This window comes from Arvicanthis niloticus, chromosome 19 (assembly GCF_011762505.2).
Source record: "Arvicanthis niloticus isolate mArvNil1 chromosome 19, mArvNil1.pat.X, whole genome shotgun sequence".
Lineage (NCBI taxonomy): Eukaryota > Metazoa > Chordata > Mammalia > Rodentia > Muridae > Arvicanthis > Arvicanthis niloticus.
This window is the reverse complement of record NC_047676.1, coordinates 28,965,108-28,987,209: the sequence shown is the minus strand read 5'-3', so window position 1 is coordinate 28,987,209 and position 22,102 is coordinate 28,965,108. Positions and strand designations below refer to the sequence as shown.

General features: G+C 36.3%; 1 protein-coding gene across 1 annotated transcript in view; it reads right to left on the bottom strand.

The window, feature by feature from the left end:
* LOC143435061 (uncharacterized) overlaps positions 1-21,309 on the bottom strand; it is a 53,333-nt gene extending 32,024 nt beyond the window's left edge. The window contains exons 1-4 of the mRNA XM_076916134.1: positions 21,135-21,309; positions 17,989-18,036; positions 17,230-17,332; positions 6,937-7,019 (exon numbers count right to left, since the gene is read on the bottom strand). Coding sequence (XP_076772249.1) covers positions 6,937-7,019; positions 17,230-17,332; positions 17,989-18,036; positions 21,135-21,309 — 409 coding nt within the window. The remainder of the gene's footprint in view (positions 1-6,936; positions 7,020-17,229; positions 17,333-17,988; positions 18,037-21,134) is intronic.
* Between the last annotated feature and the right edge of the window lie 793 nt (positions 21,310-22,102).

Genomic DNA, 22,102 nt, shown 5'->3' with positions numbered 1-22,102 from the left:
AGTCGGGGCGGGATTTCGGCCCAAGGAGTCCTGCAAGTGAGGGGAAAAAGTCCGGACTTGGTATCCGTGCAATAGAACTAAGCCTCGCCATGCCTCCGAGGTCCCTTTCCCCAGAGTGCCCATAGGACTTAGGGCGCCCTCGTCATCAGGGTTTCGCTCAGCTGTCACCTGGGTGCCTCCAGAGCGTCTGTTTACCTTCCAGGTTGGCGGCGTCGTTTTCTTTTTATCCTCGGGGCTTTCTATCTTGTCTTAACTCTTTCCCCAGTAGCCTTCAGGGCTTCCGGAAATGAAGTTTAGCTTTCCTTCGCAGGTGTTCTGTGGATGCTTCTGACACCCTCCTCCCTCATTTCTGAACTCTGCCCTTTAATCTGAGTTTACATATACCTAACAGAACTTTTATCAAAGATGGTGAAAACTGGAAAAATGTATAGATGGAACCGAGGTAAGTTTATTGGAGGTCAGGAGAAAGCTCTCTTTCAGACATTCGAAAGCTCATAGAGATGATTGCTTTTAGGTTTCTCTAGATGACATGGCAGAAGCCAGGGCATTTGTTAATCACGTGGCCTTACCCCTAGTGGGCTAATTCATATTGCTCTAGTGACTCACAAAACTGCATTCTTAATCCTGTGGGCCCCCCCCCCCTTGCAAAATACATGCTATTTTGACTGAACCGAAGTCTAAGAATTTGGTTGGCTCAGCTCAAATACAGCACTACTGGAAAAGTTCATTCAGCAACTATTTATTGGTGACATAATGTATGCCAGGCACTGTGATTCAGAGGGTGTGTGTTTCAGAGGTTAGTGAGCCTCGTATAAAGGACTATGCATGGGTACTTTGGTTACTACTTAATTATGCTGTCAAAGCAAAAGCTATAGGGCTTTTTAAGTTTTCTGGAATACAGGTTTCTGTGAAAGACGAGGGTAAGCCTAGTGTTGGTATTTTATTCACCATTGGGGTTGGTGTTTCCTTAGATCTACTTACCTTATTGTAGGACTTGGTGTACTCACTAATGAAAGGGGATTTTGAAAAATACAAATGTAAGAAATTTTGTTTCCTAGTAGCTGGAAGAGTAGGTCTTATAAATTTAATATAGCAGTAGAAGCTGTACAGTAAAGGCTTTAGTTCTGTTTCTTTTTTTTTTTTTTTTTACATTTACAGAATTTTTAGACAGGAATACTGTTTTAGTAGCTATTTTATACCCATTACCATAAATAATTATTATTTGGAATAGTCAATAATCTGCTCGGTATTAATTAATTTTGAGAACAGATTTAAGTAACTTAAAGTGGCTTAGAATCTTCCTTACAAAGTTTCAAAATGCCAGTGTCCATTTCCCCACGGAAGCAGACATACGTATCCTCCTGTCTACTCGCTTGAATGTTACTGGTGAGCTAGTGGTTTTGCATGCTTCAATAAAGACAGTTGATATGCTGTTTGATACAAAATCTTGGCATGATTTCCGCATTTAATCTAAACTAATATAATTTTGTGTGTGCATGTTTATGTGTGAGAGTGTACACGTATGTGACAGAAGATGCCCGCCTTACTTTTTAAGAGGTTTCTTCCTGGGACGAGGGGATCTGTGATAAGAATGAACTAGCTACTTTAAAATTCCCAGGGATCCACCTCTTAGCTTCCCCAGTGCTGCGATTACAGGTGTTCACTCCCATGTCCAGCTTGCTGGGGACTGAAATCAGGTCCTCATGTTTTTATTTTACCAACTGAGCAATCTCCCAACACCTAAAATTAATAACTTTAATTTATTCCCTCAAACCTATTGAAGAGTTATTAGGTGCTAATTTGCTCTTTTCTAGGCGCCTCATATAAAATAAGGAATGAAAGCTGGCAAGGGCTCACTTACTTTGAAGGTTTTTCCAATAACAGAATTAAATAATTTCAGTGTTTATGAGTATTTCTTCACAGAATCAGTATTTTGCTTGCCTAAATTTAAGATCCTCCTTGTTTTGAGACAGCCCCTCACTAGATAGTGCAGGCTGGCCTTGATCCTTCCATCCTTCTGTCTCAGTTTGCACCACCACAGTGGCTCCAGACTGAGATCTTCCATAGACTCAGTTACTCTGATAGTGATGTTTTCTTGATTTTGTTGTCTGTTTGCTTAATACCTGTCTTTCTCTACGAGACTAGCTTGTTTTGCTTCTACATTTTTGTCTTTAAAATCAGTTGACTTTTGCACCTTGAATTAAGGGAGTGAGATTCTTGACTCTGTTATCTGCTGAAAATGTTCATATATATTTCCATTTGTATTTTTAATCAATGAATTACAGAAGGAATACAACATTATTTAAATATTTTAAAATTTATGGCATTACCAAAAAATTGGTAAAGCAGATGAATTTTATAAATATATATTTTAATGAATATCTTCAAGATAGTTGCAGTTTGCCTTAAAGGGCTAAGAGTAAAGAATTTTTAAAAATTATCTTTTCACTATGCCTGACAATAAGTCTTATTTATGTACTTATCTTTAGTAGGAACATGTGCTTAAAAGGGAGAAGCCACCAAATAAAAAGCAAATAGTGTATGTGTGTCTCATAGATTATTTTAAATAGATTCAAAATTATCTTGTATTTAGGACAACTAAATTAGATTTAGGATGACTTAAACTTTGGTGAAGAATTAAGGATACTGATTTTGAGGGTAGAACTTAAAATTGTCAAGAAGACTTAACAGTTTATAGATGTTACTACTTATTAAATGTTACTGTTACTAAAATGTGCTACTGTTTTAAGCTGTTTTGCATTGGGGGGGGGGGGGGGGTGGCTTCAGAAGCCAGACAAGAGTTGTAGCCCTCAAGTTGGAGTACAAGTGGTTGTGTACTGCCTGGGGTAGGTGCTATGGGTGCTGGGAACCAAACCTCTGGAAGATCAGGAAACACTCTTAACTGCTAACCCACCTCTCTAGCCTCATTTTAGTGTGTTTTTGTATGTCCTTTGTTGTTGGCTTTTTGAGGAATGGTCTCACTCTAGATCTGGCCAGAAACTCACTATGTAGACTAGTGTAGCCTTAAACACCCAGAGATCTACCTGCCTCTGCCTCTGCCTCTGCCTCTGGAGGGCTGGGATTAAATAAAGGCTTACTCCTCACCTCACCTCATTTCAGGGTTTTGAAGTAACTGCCTTAATTCAATTTATGGCAATATTTATGGAAACAGTTTGATGTACTTTATCCATTTTTTTAATAAAATTATAGAGGTGAAATTTTCTCCTGTGACTATCTTTATTTGTTTTTACTTACCATAGTTTAAGGGTAAACTTTGGCCTCTCATTAATCCTACTTATAATTAAGAGTTTTCACTAACTCTAGATAGTCATGTATCCTAACCAGTTTACTTTTTTTTTTTTATGTGTATAGCTACTTGTTTTTCTAAACTAGGGTAGCCAATTATGTCTTATACTAAGTTTCATAAGTGTTCTTCTGAAATATTTCAATATAAAGTTATAAATCTTTATGAAAGCCTAATCTGCATGGAACCACACAAATCCTGGATTTGAACTGGAGAGTTGAACTATAGTTGTACTTTGTCCTGATCTAATCTTGACTATCACTGGTTTAAGAGTGATTTTATCTATGAAGGAAGAATGGAAGATGTGTTTAAAATTTGTACTATCTACAGAAGATAAGAGGGAGCTTCTAAGAGTTGTTTTCACTGTTCTCTGGGCTGGGTTGGCTTTTTATCAGAGTACCTGCTGGCCAGGCATGTTTATCTGAAATTTAAATACATTATCAGAAAGTCATAAAATTAATGTGACATAAAAATGTGACTGCATAGTTATTGAAAATAGGAATCTAAGTGCATCAGACATGGTAAAGGTGGATTTTTTTTTGTTGTTGTTATTGTCTAATTTTGGTGTTTCATGACAGGATTTCTCTTAAACTGGCTATCGTGGAACTTGATTTGTAGACCAGGCTGGCCTTGAATTCTGAGATAGATCCACCTGCCTCTGCCTCCCGAGTACTAGGATTAAAGACTTGCACAACCACCACACAGCTCTTGTATTTTAAAATAAATATTTACCTTGTTTATATGTGTGTATTTTACTGGGTTATTTTTTAAACTATATTTCTTACTGTGAGTTATAAGCAAAAGGGGAATTTTTTTCCTTTTGTGTTTCTTTAAAAAAAACAAAGTTTAGTTAATATTCCCCCCCAGAAAATATAAAAAGGAAGTGTTAGAGTGTTGCCTATGAAATAGTGAAATTTAGCAGAACAATAGATATTTTAAAGGAGACTTGATACTCTGTTCAGAAAGGCATCTTCAAGGTAATAAAAATGTTGATAAAAAGTGTGAATTATGATTCAAGCTTCACAGAAAAAAGCATTTTCTTGATGGATCTACTCTATTTTGGTGCATTTTGTAAGCTAACATTTAATATAGCAAAATAATAAATGTGGAACAAATGTAAGGTTTCTGTTTCATTCCTTCCCAATTTCTCTTAACTTTTATACCCATATTTCATAAGAAAATGAATTGCTATCTTTTACAGAATAATTATCATAAGAATAAGATACATTTTAATAAACTTGTTTCCATTCAAAAAAACTATTCAATGAGGGTTTCTGTATAGCATAAGCAAATAATTTCTTAAATAATTAACTTTGATTTGCTACCCAACTTATTGTTTATTTACATAAATGTGATTAAAATTGCATAAAGAATTTTAAAAAGGAATTAAGTATATAATGAAAAAATATATAACCCCCAAGAAAATAAGGATTATATCATGCTGAGATTTTTAATAAGATGTAAACATTTTATCCTTTCATCTCATTTACTCTATACAGATTTCAGTATTATATTGTTGTGGTTTACTTACGAGACTCAAAAGGTGCTGGTTTTCACCATATCTTAGAGTACATGTGTGTGCTACATGTCAAGAACCTGTTTCAAAACCTAACCAAAACAGAAGTTTTTTTTAAAGCTGCTAATACTGGATTCCTTCCAGTGACAGATACATTAAATCCTACATTTTTTAAAGTAGCTAAGCGTAAGTTTTATTAGAGATATAATGGTCCAATTGGACCAAAGCCTATGTGCTCTGAAGTTTCACCAATAATTCTACTACTAACCAGCAGGGGGAGTGAGTCGCCCTTGAAAGGCAAGCGTTAGGAAGACCACATGACTTCCTGTTTTGAATTTAACTGTTGTGGCAGCTGTTCTGTTTAGCAAAAAGCAGAGACAAAGGCTACTAGTGTGTCAGATGTGGCTATACTGACATAGTTAACCTTCAAAATTACCATATAGGGAGCAAATTGTGAAAAAAAATATATGTGGACCCAAACATTTTTATGTTCAACAATTTTACATTTCTGATTAAATTAGAAACAGCTCAAGGAAAAATAGCATAAAAGACAGTCTTTTTAAAACCAGATGTTTAAAACTACGGCTACAAAATGTGCAAACATCAAGATACTAAGTTTCTTTTTGCTCTGAGGGTTAAAATGTAAATCAAAACAAAGCAGAGAGGACCAACAATGAAGCAGACACAACTTAAATCGGAATACAGGCGTGGAAATGCCACAGTATTCCAGGCTGTGGTGAACAGAGAGAAAACAAACTCTTAGCCATGACAAAATTGCTATGCAGGTGTCAGAGTCAACATTTCTTAGTATTTTGTGTTTAAAGTTGAAATTGATTTCTAAATAGAAACATTGTAAAATGCAAACAGCTAGATCAAAAGCTTGTTGATTTTTATATACACTTAGAGCAAAATACATTTTGTTAGAGTATTATTACAATGAAGTGTTTTTTCACAATGAAATTTGAAAATAGACTTCATTATCCATTATAAACAACAATGTAATACTAGGTTTCTAAGACTTTATTTGCAGGTGTTACAATGATAAGGGAAAGCTTTGAAGGTCTCGTAGGGACCTCCAGACGCCTAATAAGTAGTTATATGTTCCATGAACAAGTACGATCTATTTGTTATTATTTCAAGTAGAACTTTAAGACCTGGGTTTTTAACTAACTGCATCAAAATAAACTTAAAGACCCAAACTCTGTTAGGCTGAAGAATGAACTGAATTTTGGTAGCCTGACCACTTACCCAATATTCTCTTGCAGAAATGCTATCTGAACTTTCAGATAATGAATCCAGGCAAGTTTTAGACAAAGGTATGTTAACTTGTATTTATTCATTTAGAAAATATACTTCTTGAGCTCTTAACTACTATCCTACAAAACTTCTTTTTTAATTATAAACTAGTTTATTATAAACTACTTTTTTATTATAAACTACTTTTTTATTATAAACTAGACAAAATCTTAAATTCAGTAAAACTTAATGGCATTGAAAATTTGGACATTTGTATGAATTCAGTATGTGCCACCAATTCTGAGGAAATGACACTTTGAAGATCATTTCACATTGGAGCTAGAGATAGTATTGGTGGAGTGTTTTGAAGTCAGTTCTCTTGTAATGCTTTGTTATAGTATACTGTTGTATATGTAACTGGTAGTCAGTCTGTTTGAATTATGGCAGTGAGTCTGAAACAAAACTCATGTCCCTTCCTACAGGAATTTGGTACTCCCCCCGCCCCCATATTCCTGGTTAAGCACATATGGTTCCTTCATACAGATTGTGATGAGTATGAGCTAAAAAATTATATGAATACCCTAACCCTTTTAAAATCATATTTAACATTTTTCTAGTGCTTCACATAAAAAAATCACTAGAGTGGTCTTTTAATAAGTACATTAATGAAGTGGCAAGAACCATATTAATTATGAACCATATTTATTGCAAACTTAATATATATAAAAGTCTAATAAAATATTTTTATCACTTCAATCAGTATTTCAGAATACATAGTGTACATATGTTTTATCTAGTTTTTACTTAATAATTTGGTACAGACTATAACTACACTTACAAAAAAACCAAAAAAACAAGAAGGTAAGGAAATAGTTCATACCTTGTCTTATTCTGGACATACTAAAGGCAACATCAGGAATATCAATATAGTGACTTCCAGTGGGAGTATAGAACCTTTTTTCCCTAAAAAAAATCAAACACAAAAGTTTAGTCAGACGTGTACCCACAACAGAAATGCTGTTATCTGTTTTAAGCATTGCTCCTCAGATATTTGAAATATCTTTGAAACACATAGGGCTGAAGAGTTAACTCTGTAGAATACACCTGAGATCAGTACCTGGAACCCACATGAGAAAACATTAACATTGGTCTTAGTAACCACTTCTCTGTCTTCCTTCACTGCTTTTAAAGTCATCTGTTGAATGTATTGTCTGTAATGCCTTGCTTTAATCCTGATATCAACATGCATTAGATTTCTCGTATACATCCAGACATTTTTCAAAACTTCTACTTGATGTAAGGAGAAGGATAAGTATTAAACAGAAGACCTCTTAGTATTTGACAATACTTTATACATGCAAAGATAATTGAAAACTTATTTTTGCAGAGGTATAAATGATGCATTGCAAAAGTATTTTTTAAAAATTTACCAGCTTTAAAATTTTTGAATGTTGATTGTAGCATGGAATTCAGAATTGGTAAAGCCTCATGTTTAATTTGTATTTACATTAAATCTAGCTATAGTATTGCTGTAAGAACATCATAGTTGTGAATGCTAGCTCTTTAAGGAGTGCTTCAAGTCTAATTCTCTATTTTGAGGACCATTGTATTAAGGGAAAAAATACTGTGAAAATGTGGACTTGTAGATCCAGACTAGGAAGATGCAGGGTTTTGTGTGACAAGACTGGTGTAGAGATGCACATCTGTAATCACAGCACTTGAGGCAGAACAATCGGAAGTTCAAGGCCAGCCTGAACTACAGAGTTAAGACCTTGTCTCAAATAATAACAATAAAGAAGATGAGATAAAACAGTATTATGAAGCTGTAGCCTGTGCAGTCACTGAGTACGTGTGCAACATCCATGTAGCAAAGTGGTTCTCAACCTGCCATCCCTTTGGAGTCACATATCAGATATATACTGTTACGAATAACAGTAGCAAGATCACAGTTATGAAGTAGCAGCAAGATAATTTTATGATTGGTGTCAACACAACATGAAGAACTATATTAAAAGGGTCACAGCATCAGGAAGGTTGAGAACCACTGATGTCCTAGAAACAGTAAATGGGAAATGAGTAATTGGTTTTTTCCTCATATAGCTGACAAATTATTATCCAACACATTTAAAACAAACAATAAGTTGCATCAGAAGTACTGTGAAATTACTGTAGCTAATGAAGGTTTTAATAAAGCTTTGCAACAATGGTAACTTTTTAATGTCATTGAATAATTTCTAAGTCATTGACAGGGAAGTGGGGACTAAATCAGTTATTCTAATGAAGAGACAAAACATAAAAATCTATGTTATCATAGAAAGTTATCATCTGAAAACAAGTTCGGATATAAGAAATTAAAGAGGCTGAGATGTGGTACTCTTACCTAGTCTAAAAGAATTGCCTTTCCTCCCTCAGGTAAATTTGAAAACTTTGCATTTTAGAGTAACTGCACAGTAACAATAGACTTGCTGGTTACATTATCCAGACAGGATAAGGAAAGAGTGGCAAACCTAGAAGTTACATACAATTGCAAAATAGGAAGCCAGTTGTTACTTTCTTTAACATAACGCTTTTTCACCTGAACTTGTTATGACTATATTGCTTTTGTAATTTCAATTAAAGCAACCAAGCCAAACAAAAACTGCTTAAGCAATGGGAAGAAAAATAGAAGGTGAAAGAGGATGGAGAAAGGAGAATCAATAAGAAATTAATGTACTTATATGTTCAAATCACTTATGAAGGCCAGGCTATTAAAACAGAGCTGAGGGGGAGCAGGAGGAGTTGATAAGATAGAATCAAAGACAAATCAATGAATATGTAAGTGAAAGGATGAGGAAGTCTAGTGTAAGGCTGACTCTGCAGTCTTAGCATGCTAGATCAGTGGTTCTCAACCTGTGAGTCACGACCCCTTTAGGATTACATATCAGATACCCTGTATATTAGATATTTACATTGTGATTCATCATAGTAGCAAAATTACAGTTATGAAGTAGCAATGAAATGATTTTATGGTTTGGGGTCACCACAACATGAACTGTAGTAAGGAGTCCCAGCATTCAGAAGGTTGAGAACCACTGCTGGGGATGATCAGCGTGTACTTGAGACATAGGATTAAGTGTAGGCTTAGAGCAGGGAGAATAAATTTGATGTTAGAAAAGTTAAACTTAGCCATGTGTGGTGGCAAATGCCTTTAATCCCAGCACTTGGGAGGCAAATCCAGGCGGATTTCTGTGAGTGCAGAGGTCATCCTGGTCTATAAAGTGAGTTGCAGAATAGCCAGGACTGTTACACAGAGAAACTCAGTCTCGTAAAACCAAAAAGGAAGAAAGAAAGAAAGAAGAAAAGTTAAACTTGAGGTGTGTGTTGACTGGCTAGGTAGTTGGGGATGCATGTAGATATCCAGGAAATAACTAGATACAGAAATAGGCGTTATCTTCATCCATGTGCTAATTGAAGATACAGGGTTGAACACAGTTTATAAAAAGAAGAGGTAAGAAGTTTAAGGGATACTTGCTATGGTTTAATAACCCACTATTTTCTCTCTAAAACATTCTGGAAGGCTGGGTGGTGGTGGCGCACGCCTTTAATCCCAGCACTTGGGAGGCAGAGGCACGTGGATTTCTGAGTTCGAGGCCAGCCTGGTCTACCGAGTGAGTTCCAGGACAGCCAGGGCTACACAGAGAAACCCTGTTTCGATAAAACAAAACAAAACAAAAAAACAAAAAAACCTTCTGGAAGGACTTTTTACTTATTGTATTCATTCAAATATTTCAGATGCTGGGCTCTAATCAAGAACCTGCAAAATCTTCCATCACCTGGAACTGGAAGTTACTCAGTTACTGTGTCTTACATTTTGGCTGAAAACAAAAGATCAGGAAAACAAGTGGATTTCCTAAGAAAGCAAGAGATTAACAACAATTTAGCTACACCTTCCTAACTTTGCAGTTAGTCTTGAGTTTTTATTTACAATCCAGTCTGCACATCCCCCTGTCTGTTACTTCCTTCTGTTATTTCTTGGCTTTGTTTCTCTTGCTGCCAGCCCTCATGTGACAGCTACCCTGTCGGTCACTGTTAGTTTCCACCCTCTCCAAATAGTTTGGCTTTTTCAAATCAAAGATAAACTCATGGCTCTGACTGTTCCTGTTGCCTAGTGGTAAAAGGGATTAGAACAAGAGTGGAAGTGAAGATTGGGCCATATTATAGAGGTTTCCATTCTTAAGTAGTAAACCATGACAATCAAAAAGTCATGTAGCTAGGCTGGTGAGATGTTTCGGTAGTAATTGCACTTGATCTGCAGGCCTGAGTTCTGTTCTGGGAATCAATGGACGGTAGATGGAGAAACTTGAAACATGACTCCATAAAGTTGTCCTTTGACCTCCCTTCACACACCATGACATGTACACCCCCACACATAATATTTTAAGTTCATGGATAGCCACATGTTTTAAATTATATAAAACTTGAATTATAGTCAATTATCTATTTAAAGTATTTAGTTATGTAGTATTCTAAAGCACTGTCCAAATAGCTAAATCAGCAATGTAGCATATTATATATATATGCATGTTACCATGATTTGCATATATAATTTGCATATATGCAAATCAAAGGCAAATACTAGTTAATTTTGAAGGCAATGTTGACATTACAGAAGATAAGCTCTTGCTAAAGAACCAAGGTGCTGTTCAACAAGTGGCATTAGCATGACTGAATAGCAATATTTAAAGACCAGGACCCTTCCCTCACACCATTTGCAAAAAGCAACTCAAAAAAATCAATGACATATAAAATCAAAATCTATGAAACTATCAGAAGAAACTAGGGAAAGCTTTATGACTTTGGATTTGGCAAAGGAGTCTTAACTATGAAAACAAATGCATCAGTTACTCAAGTTCACACTGGCACCATCAAAATCTTATATTTCAAGGGCTATCCACACCCCAAGAAAGAGAGGTGAAAGCATTCAAATATCCAATAAGAACATGACGTGGAGTAAGAAATGTGATGGCAGCACTACAGATTAAAGGTATTGTCAAAGATGTGGAGAAACCGAAAGCCTCAGGTACTACCTTAGGAATCCGAATAGTGTACCTAGTTTGAAGAACAGTATGGCACTTCTTTGAATGATAACCATTTAGTTCCATGTGACCAAGCAATTTTAGAGAAATGAATAGGTGAGTCTACATAGAGTTGTGTAAAAACAATGCAGCGTTATTGACACTAACCAGAAGTGAAAACAACTGACTGAATCAACAAATGTGTATAAACAACATGTGGCATAGCTCTACCATAAGGACCGAAGCACAGGCACACTGCAACACTGTTGAATCCTCACGGAACACATTAAGTGAAAGGAGCTACTCACAAAACTTTGTACACTGTATGATTCCTTTCATTGCCATGAACTGGCAAGAGAGTGACCTATGTAGACAGCACAGCATTGTATACAGCAGAGAGAAAGCAAATTAGTGACAGTTTAAAGCTACTGTTGTCAAGACAGGGGTGGGGGTGGAGGGGGAGATAAGCTACAGGTATTCTTTTTGAGATTATGAAGATGTTCTCAAATTGCAGTGATGGGGAAAAAATCCCAGTGAGTTGTACCCTTTAAGAGGTTGAGTTGTACACTGTATTAATTCTATCTCAATAAAAGTGGTGAGAGCCAAACAAGGACTTCATACACATAGAGCCAATCTGAATTCCAGTCAATCCAGGTTCACACTCAGAGTGATTCTTGGGTTTGTCTTCCATGGGTCAAGAAAGGGACTATATATGACCATGTTTGGAAGGCTCAAATAATGCAAGAGAATAGCCACAGAGCCCTGTGTGCTATATATACTCATCTTCAATGTCCCAGCAACTCTACATTCTTGGTGAGCAGGGTTTGCTTTCGATTCAATCAGTTGCTCTTGAAGCAGAAGCATGTTGACAAAGCAGATCCTTAGAAAACTCAAACACTAAACTCAGCTGCAGAAACTTCGAGCATAATTCAACCTAATGAAAATTTGTGAATTTATTTTGAAATTCAGACTTTATTTCTAGCAAATGGCTCATCTCTTCTTTCCATCCTGTGATCCTATTCCATACAGGGCAGTTCTGGAATGGGACAAAAATTCACATGCCAAGTAATGTCTACCTATCTCTCATGTTCTGATTGGAATATTAATAACCAGTTCCTTCACAAATCCATCAGCTCTTTAATTTTTTTTCCACAGGCTCAAGTTCAGTGAATGCCAATACCTTCCTTGCAGCATCCAACAGAATATAGTTGCACTAAATACCTGGACTTAGGCAAAGTTTGGTTCTTAGGGTTTCTTAGCACAGACTTGTAATCCCAGCTACTATGATGTTGAGACAGGAGGTGTCTTCTGATCAAGTTCTCAACCTGCCTGTGATATAGAAAAGTTCAGATGCAGCCTGAGAAATTTAATGAAACCTTGTCTCCAAATAAAAAGTAAAAAGAGGGCTCTCGCAATATATGTATGCATGAATAGTATGCATGAAACAGTGGGGTTTACCCTCTACTGAGAAACAACAAAAACATAGGTGGTATGGTAGCAGACATTTATATTCTCAGAATTTTGGACTCAGGAGTTGGAGCCAGGAGGATTGGAAGTTCAAAGCCTACCTCCTCTACATACCAGGTTCAAGGTCAGGCAGAACTACAAGAGACTGTTTCAATCTAAAATAGTAAGTGTGATTATTTAATAACCATAAATTTTAGATCTGAAGTAGCATCAGTGTAACTCTTCCAAGATTTCACAGTCTAGTCTTACTGCAGGAAAATGAAGTAACTAATGCATTATTTTTAGCACAAGACCTATTAGTTAGAACTCTAATCACAACAAGAAGTCTGTGAACTCTACAGAGAGAACTTTGTAAAACCATACAGCTAGAAAAGCCTTGAAGAACTATTCATGGGTTAATTATTTACAACTCCCTCCCCATAGAAGTTGAAAACGATTCTAAAATTGTAAACCATAAAAGACAAAGATACTTCTCAAAAGAAGAATTGTAGATGGTGAGAATTACTTTCTCTAAATATTAACATTGTAAAACTAAAATAATCACAATATCATTACCTTAGGGGTTTACAGACGGTTTTGGAAGAAGCTTCATTACATAAGCCAAAGGGAGTGATAGAGTATTTAATACATAATGTTAAGAAATGCCCCCAAACCTTAAAGTCTATATCCTCCCTTCTTCCTTCTAATTTGTAGGTTTGTGGAGGGTTGGGGAGAGGGACAGAGATGGCCTTGTTGACTGGGTATTCAGCCCAGGCCCTCCTGCACACTAAGCCAATGCTCTACCACTGAGCTATGGCCTTACCTCTTCATTTTATCTTCTAAGTATCTGTTGATTTTGTATATTTATTTCCAGAAACACCAATTTGGTCGTATGGAGTTATAATTCCTCAGTAAATAATTGCAGCCGAAGTCCTTAAATTTTTAAATGTGAAAAACGCTGAATTATTTACAGTTATAGATTTGGATAGATAACGGAACTCAGGATATGAACAAAATGGCTGCCATCAATCTCACCTACCATTTCTGGAACTGCTTACTCTGTGCTTCTGGCATCCACAGTGATACTCCCCTCGCCCCTAACTTTCTCCTGCTGTCACAATGATCTTTTCCAAACATAAATTTGATAATGTAATTTTGCTGCTTAAAACTCTTCAATGGCTCACTTTAAAGATAGAGATAAGATCCTTCAATAAGTCTCGAGGCTCCACATGGTGTGTTTTTAACAGCCTCTCCAGCCTGGTCTCCATCCATCTCTGCCTTGTTGCTTTATTCCACCTGCTTAGTCATCTTTCCTGATCTTGGAACAACGTTAGTTTTTACCAAGCCGGTGTACACACAAGTTTTTTCCTTTAGCCAACTTACCTCAATTTGTATTTAGATACTATGATGTGAATGTTTTATTTATGTTGTCTATACACTAAACTGTAAATTCCACTAAGCAGGGACCATATATAGCTTGCCAGCACCTAACAGAATATGTTTGATAACTACAGAATGACTACCCCAATTGAAGAACATAAAAGAATCTAGATTCTCACATTACATTCAAAGTAAATTAGAAAATCTGGAGTTTTAAAATGGGAAACCCAACAACTCACTTAAAACTATATTATTTTTGGCAAATTGATATTACTCCAGATATGATTATTTTATTTTTAGCAACTATATATAACATATATATATGCTACAACATGCATGTGAATAGAAGAGAACAATTTGTGGGAGACCATTTTCTCCTTCTCCCATGTGGGTCCTGGGTTTGAACTCAGGTCTTCAGACTTGGTGGCAAGTGCTCTTACATGTTGAGCCATATAACTGGCCACAGGAAATACTTTTGAACAAATATCTTATAAAAACTCATAAGAAAAGGATTGATATAATAAGCACTGCTTACAATATCAAACAAAGACTTAAATGTCTATCAACTGAGTCTTTAAAGAAATATACTGTATCTTTAAAAGATATTGTTAACTGGGTAGTGGTGGCACATGCCTTTAATTCCAGCACTTGGGAGGCAGAGGCAGGCAGATTTCTGAGTTCGAGGCCAGCCTGGTCTACAGAGTGAGTTCCAGGACAGCCAGGGGTACACAGAGAAACCCTGTCTCAAAACAAAAACAAAAACAAAAAACAAACAAACAAAAAGATATTGTTACAGAAAACCAATAATAATATTGTGTAAAACTAGAAAAATAATAATCCATAACAACAATTTTATCACTTAAAAGCTGGTCAGAAAGAACCAGAAAATGTTGTCTGTAATGTGGATTCAAAGTTATTTTTTCCTCATGTTTTCTGTAGCCAGTCTTTGTAGTTGGCCAAGAGCAACCAACTGAAAGAAAGATTAAGTTACCTTGAGACATTGCTAAGTCCAATCAGATTAAACTTTTCTGAAACAGAAACCTGTCCACATTTTATAGTTTGAGAATTTAAAAGTAATTTAAAATTACCTGCTAGATTTTATTAGACTAATAAAATCTCAAGGCTAAAGTACAACCCCTAAATTATCCAGTGTGTGTGTGTGTATGTATATACATATACATCATATACATATACATCATATACATACACATACATATACATACACATGCATATGCATATATACGTATACATGTATGTGCCAGGCATGCACACACATGTGGAAGCCAGGAAAGAATGCTGGGCATCCTGTTCTGTCATTGCCCACCCATTCCTTTGAGACAGGGTCTCTTACCCTGCTTTAGGCTGGCAGCCAGCAAGGCACAGTGACTCTCCTATTGCTTCTTCCCAGCACTTGGAGCTACAGACCCATGTGGGAACATTCCCAGCTTTTTTTTTTTTTTTTTTTTTTAATTTGGTGCAAGGGTCTGAATTGAGACCCTCATGCTCACTTGCGGAATGAGCTCTCTTACCCACTGAGCCATTTCCACAGCACTCCTACCAACAAATTTTAAATTAGAAACTAAAGAGCACCCTCAAATAGTTTAAATCTTAATTCAATCTCAGTAAGCACACACACACACACACACACACACAGCTAAAGTGATACTTAGATTGACAGGCATCACACCTAATACCTGTAGACAAACTGACAGACCATGGAAGATCATTTGTTTCAGAGGAACAGTATAGCTGTCTTTTATATACTGACAAAGACTTCACCAGGTTCCCAGTAAGAATCAGGAGCAGAACCACACATGGCCATACTCTATATTATGTGCACTTTGCTTATCTGCAAAGCCACGTACTCACTTTCATGATAGTTTATTGTTTAGTTCAGTCCTGTTCAATTAAATCAATATATTACAAAAGCAGAAGTTAAGCCGATTATAAAACAAACAAACAAACAAAAATAAGCGAACAAACCAACCCCACAGACATAGAGAGACCTAGGAAAAGCCCCTCTCACAGACACAGGCCTCTTTACACACTGCCTATTCCCAAACCAGCGATCCTAGATTAGACATTCATCTTTATTAAGGATTAAGTCACTGGTAATATCAGATGATGTGCTGAAAGGAAGGCTGAAAGTTTTGCTTTTTCACCTTGCTGCACTCACTTGGAAATACACAGTGAGGCTCAGACACCTATATGTAACTCTTCCTATCCTAAGAAAGTCAGGGAACTCTCTCCGCCCCATTCTCATTAGCAGTTAGAAATTATAATTGTGGCTGGTGTGCATGGCTGAGGGTAAAAGGGAAGGAATTGATAATTGTCAATGTTAGTGCAATGCCTAGCATAAAATCAACTCAAATGCATGTTATCATTGGGAAGTTTTAACTTTGAAACATTTCAAATATATAATCTTCCCTACAGAACTGATATGTTTTGAAAAGTAAAATTTTAAGCCATTAAGTAATACCCAAGAGTTTTTTTTAAATGTTGCTCTTCTTCTAAACAACAACAAAAATTTACTAGTCAACCTTTCACAGATTTTTCTGAAACTTTCCATTTTACTGAAATTAGAAACCAAGAAATCGCCTTGGCTTTACTGAGAAATTAATATGCCATGACTCAAGTGTTATACAACTGTGTCCCTTCAGTGATGAATAAGCTGGAGTGATTGGCCCAAGTCACAAAGAATTTCTAAGAAAGGGAAAAATAGGCTGGCTGAGTCTTAATAAATCATTATCACACAAAATTCTCTAGGCTATATTCAAATGATCACAGACATAGTATGTGTACTGTAACGTCAGTCCTTATTTGTGCTAGAAAAATTACTAATATTAAGACCTAAATTAAATGAAGCAACTATAAATATTTTTTCACATCTTCAAATCTACACTGGTAAAAAAGAAAAAAGACAAAATTATTTAGTCATTAGAGTAACAAAATAGTCTGAATCCTAATGTCTATATTTTCGTTTCCAGTCTATCACTAATGATCTGACTACTTTAAAGTTAATCTTTCTGGCTAATTTGTTTAAATTGAAAACGAGACAAGAAAAGTAACTGCTAAACTCCTTTATTTGGAGGCAGCATCTGAAAAGGGGCATTAATTTCAGAATAACATTTATGCTCACATCCTTAACTCTGTAACTTCTAGCTTTCTATATTCGAGAAAATTTCTTGAAATAAAATCTCATTGGGCTTTTTAGTGGAAAGCATGAGATAAATCGTGTTTAGTCCAAGCACACAGGAAGTTGTGGATAATTCATTTTTTCCCATTAAACCTACTTTTTCTTTTCTTTTCTTGTAAGGACTCTACAGAGTTTCTTCTTGGCCTTCGTTTCAATTATCTTAATCAAAAGCTTCTCTCTGCTTTGTGTGTTTTCATTCTCTAAGAGAACAACAAAGTAATTTACTAAACAAAATTATCTTATTTATAATATGTGTACGAAGAGGATAGCCCTGTCTGTTGTCTGTGTGAGGTGGCTCTCTCTAGTCTTTAGATTTACCCTGTGTCTGTTTGCCTGTGGGAGATTCTTTTTAACTTCTACTTTTCAATATATTGATTTAGTTGAACATGACTATATAATAAGCTACCATAAAAGCGAATATGTGTATCTATAGATAAGTAAAGTACAAATAATATAGAGTCTGACTATAATGTTGCTCCTAATTCTTTCCGGGAACCTGGTCAAATCTTTGTCAGTCTATGAAAGAGAGTAATTTTGTTCCTTTGAAACAAATGGGCTGCCGGGGTAAATGCCAGGCATATAGATTTTCCCCTCTTATTGTCCACAACTTCTGGAATTTGAAGCTTGACTATCCTATTTGTAGTATCGCAGCCCACCCAATCCCGACCTTTTGAATCCCTTGAGCAGGGACGAGGTCCCAAACTAAAGGCTCTATTAATTTAAACAGTTTTACAGAACTCACGAAGAGAGAGATGGAATGAGGGCTGGTGAGTCTGGAAGGTAACACTAAGAGAGACTTGGTAACTTTAGAGTTACCTAAGCGGTTAAGAGTGGGGAAAGTCGCGCTGCCTCATACCTGAGCTTCCACTCAAACCGCTCTTCACGAGGAGGGAGTTCTGGCTGGCTGGAGCGAGGAAGACGGTCCCAACTTAACATTTTTTGTCTCACTTATATTATTGCATGTGTTTGCTTACTGTGAGTTGTTCTGTTGGTTACACTGGTGATGATGAAGACGCTTTACGATATGGGGGTTAAAAAAGTTAGATTTCTAAGAAACTTCCCTGTCCAGGAAAATGGAACAGTCCAGTAATGGGGGGGGGGGGGTGGCTGGGCTGGGGACGCAACAATCCAGGTGTGGTCAGTGCAGTCCCAGACCAACTCCCTGATTTAAGTCAAGGAGGGCATGGGGTTTCAAATTGGAGTAAAACCAAGACAACTCTCTCGTATAAAAATTGATTTACCTTAATAGAGGTTTCTTAAATGTAATTAATGAAAATAAATAAATAAATAAATAAATAGTTATACTCAAATTCCAATGAACCACCTCTCACATTTTACCTAACTGACATCAATTATGAAGGTGTTGCAAGAGTATTTCTCTCATTAGGAAACATTGAGTGTAAAGAGCGGATTGTAAAATGTATCGGTGAGAGAGATCTCATTCTAGTAGATGGTATTAAAAATGCATGGGCATAACATGCTACCATGTGTTTGATATAAAATATTTCAAAACAACAACCAAAAATAACATGGGAGCTACATTTTTTTTCACTTTTCCGTCTGATTTTAATCTATAAGCATCGTCATTGCTTTCTACATCGAAATGATTCACAAATTTATAAAAGAGAAAATAAAAACCACACGAAGTCTTGTAGTTCAAAGATAGCTAGCCACTTCTAAAACGATGCCAATGTTTTAGATATCTTATTATACATTCACATATACATAAGGTTTTGTATGACTGCATCAAGCCAGATGCATAATGTTTTATGCACCACTTTTAGAGAAACAATACATTGTAAACATCTAATGTCTTTAAAGGATGGGTCTGTTATTTTATATGGTTGTACAGTATAATTGAGCAGTAAATTATTAAACAAGTCACTGCTAAAAGGCAGATGGTTTTTAGAACTTTCACTAACAGGAAGTAGTATCCTAGAGAATAGCCTGTGTATCCATCCTCAAGTACTTTCTTGTTCAGTTATAGACTCAGAATAGAACCCTAGAAGAGAGCTTGCTGGACCAAAAATAGGTTATCTATTTAAAAAAAAAATGGTACCTATTTTTTAAACTGCTCCCCTCAGAAAGATAAAGTTATAATACCACAAAACCTGCATCTAACTCTGTGACTTGTGTGTGTAGTACCAACAGAGACTAGAAGAAAGTGTTAGATACCCTGGGACTGGGCTTACAGACAACTGTTCGATGCTATGTGGGTGCTGGCAACTAAACGCAGGTCCTCTAGAAGAGCAACCGATGCTCTTAAACAGCCTGCCTTTTCTCCCTAAATGCCCATTCTTAACACATACTAGCAAGTCGTAGTCATTTTTGATAAATCAAAAGGATTTTCTGCCTTTCCCCTTCCTTCCTTCTTTCCTTCCTTCCCCCTCCCTTCCTCTTTCTTCCTCCCTCTCCTCCTCTCTTCCTACCTTTCCCCTTCTCCTTTCCCCCTTTCCTCTCTTCCTTCCTCCCCTCCACTCTTCCTATAGTTCCCCTTCCTCCTTCTCCCTCCCTTCCCCTTCTTTCTTCTCTTCCTTCCTCTCCCCCATCCTTTCCTCCCTTCAAGTCTTCATTCTTTTTCCTTTACTATTAAGTTGAAAATCTTTTGTTATATTTTCTATTTTTCATTCGTCTTCTGATATTGTTTATGTCACTAACATATTTTTATTGTGTCATATTCCTGCCCCCAAAATGGCAAGAACTCTATATTGTGAATATTATGTTTATATTTGCACATATAATCATCTTTCTCACTTTATTTCCACTTCATCTTTTATTGAGTATTTTAAGTATGTACTCATTTAAAATTATAAAATGTGTTTATATTCATAAGTTATATTTACATTTTACTATTTAATTGTGAAATTATACTCTTAAATTTTTCACTGTGTTTAATTTTGGATTGGGAGCATGCACAGGCCTGAGTGCACATAGATACCATGATTCATGTGTTGAGGTCAGAAGACAATTGGCAGGAATCTGCTCTCTCCTTCCACCACATGGGTCCAAGGATCAGACTCAGATTACCAAACTTGGCAGTTTATCCTTTAAGCCATTTTGCCAGCCCCAGAAATATATTTTTTAAAGTAGGATTAGAGTGAGTAGCCAGGCTTGTGGGTGCACACCTTCCATCCCAGAACTTAGGAGACAAAGGCAGACAGATCTCTATGTGTTTGAACCAACTTTGTATACCTAGCAAGTTCCAGGTCAGCCTGGTCTACATGGTGAGACCCTGCCTTAAACAAACACCAACACCTCAGAAAAGAGTACAATGAATGATGAAATATGGTCCCTTTCCTAAATTGTCAGCTCTAGCAACTTCAGAGGTCCAATGTACCATTAGGAGGTAATTTGGTTTACTTACCATCTGCCCTCCCAAAAGTAGTTTAAGGTTTCTCTAAGTTACAATCTAATCATCTTCTAACTAGAAAGCAACTGCAGTTCAACCCTAGTCTAAGAGTTGGCTCACACACAGCAAGAGATTTTCCCATCACCCTATTTTAGAACCTATGCAGACTCTAGATGCTCAAAGAAGGTACCCAACTCTGAAGCCTCCAACTCTAGAAAACTCTACCAGGATTTAGAACACTTCACACAAAATTGCAGTCTAATAACTGTGAGCAGCACCAATAACAGTCATTAGTAATTGTCACTGTTTTAGATAATTCCACCATAGGTACTGTTTTATTAGAACCCTTTTCCTTTTCCTTTTTTTTTTTTAAAGTTGATTTTGAAGATTTTTCAAAAGGGGTTATTACTGGAGCAAAGAATAGTTATATGACTTTCATTGCTTAGTGGTGTATTATTCTCCAAGTGGAGAATGCCATTAATCTTGTGCATTCATCCTGTCAACCTTATCTATCAGTTTGGACTCTGTAGCTGTTAATATTGGTTGTCAGCTTCACAGAATTCACAGTTGCCAAGGAGACAAGCCTCTGTGCATGCTCCTGAGGGATTGTCTAGATTAGATTAACAGAGTTGGGTGGATCCACCTAACGGTACACCTTTCTCTGGACTTGGGAAGCTGGGTGCCAGCATCCATTGTTTTCTGCTTCCTGACTACAGTGTGAGGAGCCCCTTCACACTCCTGCTGCTGTGAAGACTCCACAACGCTGGGCTGTAGTTTTGAGCTGTGAGTCAAAGTAAGCCCTGTCTCTCCCTTAAGTGTTTTTGTCATAGCAATAGGAAAAGTAAGACTGTATCTTGTTAGCTTAACAAACACAAAAGAGAAGTTTATTATTATTTAAAAGTATTTGTCCCATCTCAGGATGCTGTTTTTCTGTGTATTTTGAATTAATTTAAAAAAAAAATAGTTCGCAATAAAATCTGGCCCCTAGAGAATTTACAAGGAAGAAAATTAATCACAATAAAATTTTTTCTTTGTATTTTGGAGATTTTTTTCCACTAGAAGAACTAGAATAAGCTTATTCTTTTATAATGAAGGAAATGGGGCTGGAGAGATAGCTCAGTGGTTAAGAGGCCTTCCAGAGGTCCTGAGTTCAATTCCCAGCAACCACATGGTGGCTCACAACCGTCTGTAATAGAATCTGATGCCCTCTTCTGGTGTGTCTCAAAACAGTGACAGAGTACTCAGACATAAAACAAAAATAAATACGTCTTTTATAATGAAGGGAATGTTTGCTTAGAGCAGAAAAATAAAAAATACAAAATATAAACTTGTATCATAATTCTCAGATTCAATCCCCTTTCATCTTTATGAGAGCTTCACATTTGTGATCAAATTTAGAATTGGGTCTAAAATACACTTATTTTCCATGTTGCTGCTAGAACGATCTTTTAAGGCTAGAAGCTCAGAACCACTGATGTAAGTGTCCTATCTTTAACACTGCTTTTCAGCTCTTCTGTAATCTGACATTTCTCCACTACTCCAGTGAGGACCCCACTTTTATGCTACTGTTCAGTTCAGGAAATCTGTTCTTTACTATTTCAATACGGCATTTTTTTTTTTC